At 38.7% G+C, this 10,969-nt stretch overlaps 1 protein-coding gene across 1 annotated transcript; it reads right to left on the minus strand.

Moving 5' to 3' along the window:
- Positions 1–4,418: 4,418 nt before the first annotated feature.
- Positions 4,419–7,376, minus strand: LOC149820220 (NAC domain-containing protein 75-like). Its single transcript, XM_089981770.1, has 6 exons — positions 6,989–7,376; positions 6,699–6,876; positions 6,021–6,610; positions 5,355–5,600; positions 5,150–5,242; positions 4,419–4,502 (listed from the first exon to the last, which is right to left on the minus strand). Exons 1-6 carry the CDS (start codon positions 7,109–7,111, stop codon positions 4,419–4,421), a joined length of 1,314 nt encoding a protein of 437 aa, XP_089837896.1. The 5' UTR covers positions 7,112–7,376.
- Positions 7,377–10,969: the final 3,593 nt, after the last annotated feature.

The raw sequence follows: 10,969 nt of genomic DNA on the forward strand, positions 1-10,969 counted from the left end.
TATATCGGCACTACTATCAGATATCCATTGGTTTGAAATAGGTCAGCTACCCCTAAAGTATTCATATTTCTTGTCCCCCTAAATTCTTGAGAAGCATGCACATTTGGATTCATTCGATCAATTTGGCTTACTGTAAAATGAGAAACGAATTGGGTATCCACGATGTAATGAGTTTGTGTGCATATATTGATGACAGAGTAGCACGTTTGATACTGTACTGATAGTATGAAAAAGGTATAACTATTATGAATAAATTGTTGAACACTTTATTTTTTTTAAGGCAAACTGGGGTTAGGCAGGTCCCTGCCAGTTATACAACGATACCATTGGGATTCGAATTTGCAACGTCCCAAAACAAGGTGCCGTGCACTAGCTGCTCCTGTCAGTCAAGCTGAGCCCACGTTGGTATAAATTGTTGAATACTGCTCCAATTATTGTGTTCCCATCTTTCAACGTCCGTTTTTCTGCACTAAACGTGAGGATTCGCAGATTGGATATGTGAGCTACTGGATGGAAACCATTCCACCAAATGTCGCTCCTCTTGTGCAACAACCTTATCATACTGATGTTTAAACTTGTCCCAAATGTCTCCGTTTATTGTTATCCTGCTGATTTTATATTTTATTTTCCTTTTCTCATCCTCTCTCTCCTTTTTGCTTTTTCTTTTTTTTTTGGTGTGTGTGTGTGGATTGACAAGCTGGGGTTGGTAGACCCCTACCCATTACATCAAATATGTCAGTTATGCAGTACACACCCCGGAAACCAATCCTGGGGTTTGTCTTTAGCTTACTGTCTGTCAGTGGAGGGGCCCTCAGATGGAGGGCAGCCAGGTGCAGAGGCGCACTCAAAGTGTGCCATGTGATGGCACCTGATCCTAGCTCACATCTATCATTACCCTGGACCCCAAGATTGCAGACATGCACCACTATATAGATGCGCTCCTTTGAGGTCCATGCACACTTGACTCTCAAAACTAAAGAACTCCAAGATATTAAGGTCTATCAGATTTTTATTAATTCTCTCTTCCAACCTATTTTTCATCACTTTGGTCACATCTCTTGTAGAGATTTCTATCATGACATTAGTCTGTTGTAGCTCCTCCAGCAACTCCCTCCACCAATGCCATTCTCTAACGGTAATCCCTGCCTATCGATTCATCTATCCCAGCTTAAGGAAGACACCTTCTTCATTCTGTAATGATTTGCCCATGGTCCACCCTTGCTTGAATTTGCTATGAATCGATAACTTCACCCAACCAGCCGGAGGACGTTGCCACCTATTAGCATAAATCCATCCCAGCAAAATAGGATGTGAGGACCCATGCATCATAGGCAGAATGTGTTCACGAATCCGACTCAAAATCCAAGCCACCAGGGTGTTAACTCGTACCACGTCCTCCTAAAATATGACCTCGTTACAAGCTTTTCCCATATAAATCTGATCACCTGTTGGAACGAAAAAACCCAACTGTGACTGAAATCTTTTTAAGGTAATCTCACTGATGACCAATGCTTAAGTAATGCCATGATATCTTCCTTCGGCTTTCATGAAACTCCAAACATCCTTTCCTCTTTTTTTTCTTTCCTATCATGAGTTCCTGCCTGCTTTTTTTTTTTTGCCCTAATTATCCTCACCCTATATATGGTGATAAATCCCATCCCCATAATGCTACTCATACCTATGGCTGGTTTGATCTCAAGGAGAATCAAACTCATGATGTCTGGAGCCTCCAAACGTTCTGATGCTTGCCCTAACCAACTAGGCAACCCCACTGCAGGAGCCGAGTTTCCAATTAGGTGGTTTGTGTTTTGGAAGTAGCCAAATTTTAGTGTTCTTGGAACATTGATATGTCTTCAAGCCTATCCAAAAATTGATATGTATTCATAGTCTCCATCTAAAGCTGAATTTTGGACTTTCGGTTGTTTGAAATACTGTTTATTATTTTTGTTTCAGGCAAAATAACACTAGGATAAGAAATGGTCGCACTATATTTGCTATATATATATCATTTCAATTTGGGAGCAACCTCTTCCCTGTCCAAGGGCAAATTGGAACTTATATATTGGCTACATTTTAGAGCAGGAGTGGAGCTACATATGAGCCCAGTGCCCACCCCGACCGAAAATCCCCAATAAAAGGGTTTGGGTTAAGGTAGGAAGTGCCCACCCACACCTCTCTCTCTCTCTCTCTCTCTCTCTCTCTCTCTCTCTCTCTCTCTCTCTCTCTCTCTTTGTGCCACATACTCACACTTGTACCCACCCTAATTTGGATTTCTAGTTGTACCACTATTGTACGGATGGTACTCTCTAGCTGAATCTCATAGGTGAAGGCTTTATTCAATTAACTTGACCCCATGAATACATTCAGCATGGTCCGTTTATTAAGAAATGCACTTTGGATCATGTAATTTTAATGTAAAGTATGATCTTCTTAAGTGAAATTTTGACACATTGGCGACGTTTGAATTTTGTAGCCTTTACAAAATCAGGTTATACAACATGAGCGGATGATCTAAAACATGTTTTTTTCTAAATATATTATATAGATCATATATGTACGTAGGGTTTGATCTATAAACAAAATCAAGAAAATAAGTGTGAAGGGTGGTTTCTACGAAGAGTGCACACTTGAGGGTAGCCAATATTTTCCCATATATTCTTATGTAGTTCTTTACTACACCTTATTGTTACCATGATCATCATCATTTATCATAATACAAAAATCGCTGTAGACCATGAATATCATTAGCATATCAACCTCGACCTCCATCATGGAGTCATGCATACCATCTTCAATATCTTCATGTACAAACTACAAACACCAAGCTCACCATTACCATCAAACCTCGTCATCATTTTATGGCCATTATATATCATCACCACAACTAGACATTCTAACACCATTGATAATGACGTACGGCATTACCACCACCATAATCATCATGTGCAAGTAGATACACGAGCACCACCATACATCATGTATGTCCTCTGCCACCATTTCAACCATCATCATTCTCCTCTATTTACAGGTTCAGCCATGTCACTCGTTCGTTCCACTTCTATAATAATAAAAATTAAAAGAGAACATCAACCACAAAATCACAAATGTGCACAATATGTTGTAGAACTTTAATATGGACACTGTATTGTTCATCAGAAACATCCAAGAACAATTCCTTAATCATGTAATGGAAAGAAAACAATTGACCTTTCAAGCTCAAGTGGGTGCTCATTTTTTTTATGATATCATACAGTCCATATATATATATATATATATATATATATATATATATATATATATATATATATATATATATATATATATATATATATATATATATATATATATATATGCACAACGCACAAAATAAGAAGAGATCATGTGCTTAACTTTTGCATGGTTACTTAGCTAGATTCCATCCCTTGGCTAAATGATCTTCTCATTTTCTAGGCTACCAATTGAGCCTAGAGTGATGCCAACACATTAATTGACTATAAAGCAAGTCATTTGCAAAAATGTTAGGGACGATTTGCTTGCTCAGCTTTTTTTTCTCTTTATTCCCTAAGAAACTACACTGAAGCTGCCTAGAGGCTGTCGCACTAGCTTCCTTTCATGCACGTCAAGTTTTATCATCTTCTTGAATAGAGGGAAAAAAAGGAAAACAAAAAAGAGCCAATGAAAGAAACCATGCACGTTAGTCTTAACACATTCACATATAAATATACGCAAATACATAGAAGACTCTTGGAAAATGCAATGGCCCACTTATACTGCAAAAGGCTCCATCTAGAATAAAGCAATAAAGATGGGTTCTCTTTCCACAGTAACGGACATCAAAGAATGTGTGTGGCAAAGAATGTGGTTTCAGTTATTATAAAAAATTTATATAAATTCATGTCCATACAAACAAAACAAGAGTAATAGACATATCACAAAGATTCTAGAGACAGAAGCTTCACCCATCTTCCGTTCTAGAGAGAGAAACTTGACCCATCTTCCACATATGAGAAAGACAACTGAGACTTTGGCCTCCTTTTCGTTCTTGGCATGTACATCATACGGAGGGTGTTTTGGGGAAGTGGAGAGAGCATGGAGGAGAAAATGCATAAAAAGTAATGATGATGATATCTGGGCACGAGATTGATGGTGTTAACTTGCGACAGCAGCAGCTTTTTTCCTTTTCTTTAGTGGCTTTGTTCTTCTTGGTCTTCTTATATATATATATATATGTCCACTATTTGTTCATTCAACTTCAACAATAGACTATTATTGTACATATTTGCAGTTAGTGGGTGCATTGGATGGAACAAAAATCAAGGTAAGACAGAACCCTCTTTTCTTTGGAAAGGAAAGGAGTCGCAGGGGGTTGCAACTGTTCCAGTGATGATTCTGTTTCCGTTTCTTACGGGATTTTTATCCTACCCATGATGATCCGGATGGTTAGGGTCCTGCCAGTAGTACTTTAGCCACTCTGCTTGTTGGCCATTGGTTATTGTTGATTCCTGCAAGAATCCATCGCAAAGAAACATGTGTGAGAGAACTGGTGTGCTTCTTAAAAAAAAACTGTACAAGTTTTTTTTTTCTTCTCTGGGAAACAAGTTTGGAAAAAGAAAGAAACTGTGAAATAGTCCATGATTCTGCGTTCAATGTTAGACCAGAAATCAGAAAGGGAGTTCTTTTATCAAAGTGCATGCAATCAGAAGCTTGTGTCTTTTGATGCAACCCTTGGGGTTCCTCCTCTTTCTTTTTGCTCCTTTTGTTTTTTCTTTTTTACTTGAGACCCCGAGGAGTTTCCTTTCCAGGTATGGATATTGTTTCTTTGAGAAATCTAAGTAAATTATGATACTCTCTCTCTCTCTCTCGAACATTTCATTCAATCAGAAATCTAATTTTGTTTCCTCAAACACCAGCCCCATGGTTCAGAAACCGACATGCTTTGAAGTTTGATCCACCCACAAGAGTTCCTATAGGTTTTCTCATTATTCTTTCAAGACCTCAGATTCTTAACAATTATATAGGCGACTGTTTCTCTTGTTTTTCCTTTTCTCTCATTAGAGGGCAGAAATCAATGGCAATTCAATTGCACCTAATTATTTTTCTTTCATTTGCTTCTAGGAAGATGAATATAAGTTACTTATGTCTTACTTACTTTAATATCCTGGTGGGTGCAGTCGAACATTTCGTCCAGTGGCAGTTTATATGAAGTAGAAGCAGGCCTGTCTGCCAACTTTGGCTGCTGCTGCTGATTTTGTTATGTGGACATGAACACAACTTGGTGTCAGATAAGAGAATCACATGAGCATCTTCATTTTTGGGACATCATAATTATTTATGGAAAAGAATAACATGGGTACCTGAAATTTTTCACTTTGGAGGAACAATCTCGACATGTGAAAGGAATCCTCCATGACAAGGGAAGTTTGGTGCATTGGAGGCGGCAGTATGGTGGAGATGGGGTTAGATGGCCTGCTGATATGGTAAGCAGTTGTTGCCACCTGATGCTGATCATGACTCATACAAAGTGCCCTCTTCTCATGCTCCTCACTCTCTTCACGCGTGCGTGGAGTGCAATGCGTTGAGGTATCTGCAACTTCAGCACTCTACAAAATGGAAATAAACAAGCTACCTCCCATTATTATTATCATCAAAATCATGATGTGAAGAACAACTCATTCTTTATGAAATTCTTTGTTGGGACTTGATGAATCTTTAATAGGTCGTTAGACTTACTGTTTCACATGTATGGTGCGCCATGTTGTCAAAATATTCAACGTCCAAGAGATTCGATGTTCTTTGCTTCAAAATCATGAAAATCTATACATATATGGGCAATTCAAAATCTTTCTTCTTTCGCTCTCTTGGTTCCTTTTTTTTTTCTTACCATATGTATTATCTTTCCTATCTTTCTCAGTGAGAACATGGGAAGGGGATTTTAAAATTCTTCCGGGAAAATTCCATTCATTGAATGCTTCATAAAACTAAAAACTTTGGTGGTGGCTATGAGATGCGGATTTGAGTACCTCATCAAAGCTCTTTCTGAATGGTGCAAAGTTTAAGCTATCAGTTTTCATCTGCTGGACATCCAAGGAGGTGTAACTTGAGATTGTAGCCCTTGAGAATTCATCTCTTTGTGTGGCTTCTTTGGAGGAAGAACTCCCATTCCCACCCTCATTGATCCTGTGATCAGCATGCTCAGTGCTTGACTGTGAGTTTGCCTTGTGCCTCTCAGATGAGGTGTTTTCCCCACTGATAGTGGCCCTCTCCGACAAATTGGATTGCCTGGGCTGGGTCTGGTAAAAGATCTTGGAGACCACAAGCTCCCCTTCCTTCTCCTCCTCATGCTGGCCCAGGTGGTACTGGTGCATGACCCAGTTGGTCTTTTCAGGCTTCCTGTGCTTTCCGAAGTTTGTGTAGAGTACCAAGATCTTCTTGCATCCCTTCTGTTTCCCATTCACCATCACGGGCCTTGTCTTGCCTGTCTTGTGCCACCTTGTTTCCCCTCCTTGTAGGTCACATTCTGTCTGGATCTTCCTTCTTTTTCTTGTTCCTGTGGTGTATGCCTTTGAAGGCCTGTGGAAGAAATGCCGGATCAGTCCATCCCTTGTCACACCTGGATCAGTTTGTCCCAAACAATGTTAAACATAATAGTGCTTGTGTGTGTTTTAGAGAGAGAGAGAGAGAGAGAGAGAGAGAGAGACCGGGGAGTTTTTCCGGGTGGGTGTAACAAATCCCATCTTCTCCTTCAATTGTAGGGATGAATTCGTCAATCAATGGGTGAGCCTTTGACTGCTCGCACTGGACTTTTGCTTCAAGGTGTTCTATCAGCTCTTGGTCAGTTGGGTCAAATTTCACACCTGCAGGAAGTCCCACCCAATCCTGAAAGAAGCCCACAAACCACTCGGTCATCATCTTCACTACCCAATTTAAGACCCCCATCCTCATCAAAATGAGTGCTCATGAGAGAGAGAGAGAGGGAGAGAGAGTATACTGGTTTGCATTGCAGCCTATGCCCACATCCTGGGCAGTGCTTGGATCCACACAGCTGATGCTCTTCAAGCTTTGCATCAATCAGATCGGCATTACTGACTGCAGGAAGGTGGCTCTTGTCCATACTTTGACAAATTAACCAAACTAATCACAACCACCATATCATAATTCCTTGTTCTCTCTTAATCAACTCACCGGGAAAATTCTCCGGCTTCCAGTTCAGGCGAAATCCGTCATCAGCTGCTGCAAAGCGCTTCCAAATTCCAGTTCATTCCTAACTGGTCACTAAAAGAAAAAATTGAGACCACCCACCTTCGAAATTCAGGTGTAACCGTCCAATTTCACGCTTTTCTGCACTATTTTAATGGAAAAATGAACTGTAGAAAAGAAATAAACAATCAAGAAATTTAGTTTCCAAACATGAATTTCTCATTTCAACTGAAAGTACCAAAGAAGAAGACAAAGAAAAAGATTCCGGAACAAACATGAGGAATTTGAATGAGAATCGATCGAAGAACACCCCAGCACGAGTTTTTGGTTAGAGAGAGAGAGAGAGAGAGAGAGACTTCTATGTGAAAGGGAAGAAGAAGAGGAAGAAGGTGAAGAAGGGAATGCGCTCTACTTTAACTGAAGCCAAATGAAAAAGAAAAAGGTGCGGCAAGCGTTCACCTTTATGCTAAAATTAAGCAGGATGCACGTAGTCTGCATAGCAGTGAAACCCTAATTGTTTTTTTAATGGTTTTATTTTTAGGCCTTAGCTGCTAAAGCAAAAAAGGGAGAGAAAAAAACTGCCCTTCACAATTTGTTTTGAAATTTTAACAAGCACCCACAAACTGTAATTCACTATAATAGAAGAAAGTAGAAAGTACCATATCCCATGGATGACAGTAAGAATTCTACAACAGAAGCACTAGTGGTACTGTAATTCTCAGTTTGTAATAGAAAAAAAGTATAAAAAAACAAGTTAACAAGAAAAGAGAAAATGAAAGGAAGAAGACTCACATGGTTTTTGATCTTTCGGTCTGTGAGATCTCAACTTGCGGAAATCATCATTCCTTTTGGCATGAGGGGTTTGCAGAAGAGGGTGAACCTGAAGGTTGCTTGAAATGCAAGGCAAGTGTGCAGCACACTTGATGGACCCATTGAAAAATATTATATAGTATAATATGAGGAAATGCTAAGCTTTTCCCACAAGCACCATCTAATATACAATTCCAAGTAATTAAACAATTTTTCAATATATTAAAAGCACTTTTTTGCTTGCCTATTTTCATTATATATATAGTGAGAGAGAGAGATGTTAAAATCCTATATAGAAAAACAAATAGTATATGCCTTTTTTTTAATAGCCAATATTTCTTCTTTGAGCTTGTGATTGTAAATGCTAATTACTGCGCATTCATAAAAGCATGCATTTATAAGTGTACACACTACGTGCTTTGTTTTCAAATCCAATGTTTAAACCAGATTCATGTATGTGTTCACCCTTAGTAATTATATGGAATAAATGGTAATTATTTAAATCCATGAATGGCCATGTATCTTGGCATGTTTTTCTTGCTTTGTTCTCTGTGTTTGGCCTTTTTCTAAAAAAATGGGTCAAATACAATTAATTCTTGAAAATTTATGTCATTGTATATGTTTTGGTAAAGAAAGCCTAAAAGGGAAGAGTGAAAAAAGGTAATTATTCCTATTATATGAGGAATAATACATGGTGGGGCCCCCATGCTTAGAAGGAAGAGTGTGTTATAGGCTAACTTGGGTTGTTTAGAGAGTTGGGTATGACTGCTATGGGGGAGGAGGATAAAGTTAGGTTCAATTAGTCCCACTATTCATAACCTAAGTATCTAATATGGGGAGGTTGCCTTCTCGCTTACTCCATTCCTCTAGTTTTATATATCTTTTGGCTTGACTTTCTAGTTATTCGGCTCGGCTAGGCTCCTGGCTTGTTCAGCTGGAAAATTCTTTTGGTTGGAATAAAGTTAAGTATGATCAAGCCTTTTGACTCAATGTTAGCACACAAAAGTTTGAACCCCGGGACCCAAACTTTGGTCCATGTATGGAGTAGACCATGAATCTGGAGGTCTCAAAAATGGCCTCAAGATTCACCAAAGCTTAGGTATGGAGTTGTCCAAGGTTTGAGTGGCTTTCTCGAGCGCACTAAGATGAAAAAGAGACAACTCGCAGTTTGGTCAAGACTTCAAACTTGGTTCGAACCAAGTAAATCGATCAGCTAGCGTTTTAGAAATGCATGGTTGTGCAAGTTTTAATTTCCTTAGGTCGTTCTCATAGTTGATGCCTAGGGGCAAAATGGTAAATATGATCAGCAGTTTAAGGGAAGAGGTTGAGTAGAGCTGCCATGCATGAATCTCAGGACCGTCCATCAGGTTGATGGATGGATGAATTGCGTTCTCTCCTTCATAACATTAATCTCAGTCGCTAAACCATGAGTTTTTTCGTAATCGTCCCTCCCTTATGGACAATACCCAAACACAATCCTACCTTATTTGATGTTCCAGAATCATCCTTGCATTTTCAACAATCTCCTTACTAGGGGTATCAACGGGTCAGGTTTGGTTTCGGACCCTGATGGAACCAGACTTCCACCCGATTTTTGGGTATGATATCGGGTCTGGACCCAAGTCTAATTGGGTCCACTATAAGAAAAACCATACCCGGACCTAATAAAAACTACATGAACCAGACCCAAACCATACTCGGTAAAAACCATAGTTTTTTATCATTTTTACATTGAAAATTTGTGGGTCTTAATCGGCACTGGGTCTGGGTCTGGTATAAAATGTTACAAACTATACGCAGGTCCATGTATTAATCGGACCTTCGGTTCCAAACTCGGATCTTAAAACAGAATAAGGGAAGGATGTTTTTGGATTTGCCTTATATGAGGGACGATTGTGAAAAAAAGAAGCCTAAAACAAATACTACCTAAAAATTGTAGAAAGTGAGGCTTCTGGCAAAATGATCAGATTCAGGCTTAGAAGTGTGGATGCACAATATTGTTAGCAATATTTGCCAAAAAAATAAGACATACATAACACTATACATGCACTAGTTGATAAGAGAGACCTGGCATTTTATGCTAATGAACTCAGTGGGCAAGGCGTTTTTTTCCTGGTTATCTCGATTATTTTTTACACTTATCGGAAAAATATCGACAAAATAGATAAAGTAAAACTTAACAATAGAAAAAAATAATTATTGTCAGACACTTTGCTGTTAAAAGGTAAATATCGAGATTATTTTAATTTAAACAAAATTATCATATCTTAAAGTATAATAATATTTTAGATAAACATTAAAGTATAATAATTAATATTGTGTCTATTTAACCACCGCGGGTCTCATTCATGGCCAGCGGGGTGGTTGTGAAGGTGTTGAGTTGAAGACCCTAGATCAAACCCCACTGACATACATGTATCCATAGCTTTAAGAGGTGGGCCACTTAAGGTAGGGTGATCGTGGGCCCCACCTGGGGTTTTCCTTCGCTTGGACAAGGGTTTTTTATCATAAAAAAAAATATTGTCTATTTAAAAAAATATAATGTCTATTTAAAAAACGAGAGATTATTTTTTCATAAAATTTGTTGCCATAGCAACAAGGACTCGTGCTTTTCGTTCATGCATTTGATTTGAATCTACTTATAAAATATGCCTAATTTTTTACATTTATCAGACACGTTTTGACACTTAACATTCACATCGGTCCGTTTCTATCACATAACTTGTGGTATTGAACACTCAATTAGTTATATAGCATCCCAAGCATATAATTATTGTTTATTCATTTCACGTCATTCGCCGTGCACACGTGTATATCCCCAAGTATGATTTGGATTTTTAATGAGTTTGGATCGAAATCCAAATTCTTGATCCATTAATTATCTGGGGATCCAACTGACTGGGCTCCTGTTATCCAGATCCAAATCAGACTTTTTTTAGCTATCAGGTAATCATATCCAGCC

Source organism: Nuphar pumila, chromosome 12 (genome assembly GCF_984573655.1).
Source record: "Nuphar pumila chromosome 12, dmNupPumi1.hap1.1, whole genome shotgun sequence".
Taxonomy (NCBI): Eukaryota; Viridiplantae; Streptophyta; class Magnoliopsida; order Nymphaeales; family Nymphaeaceae; genus Nuphar; species Nuphar pumila.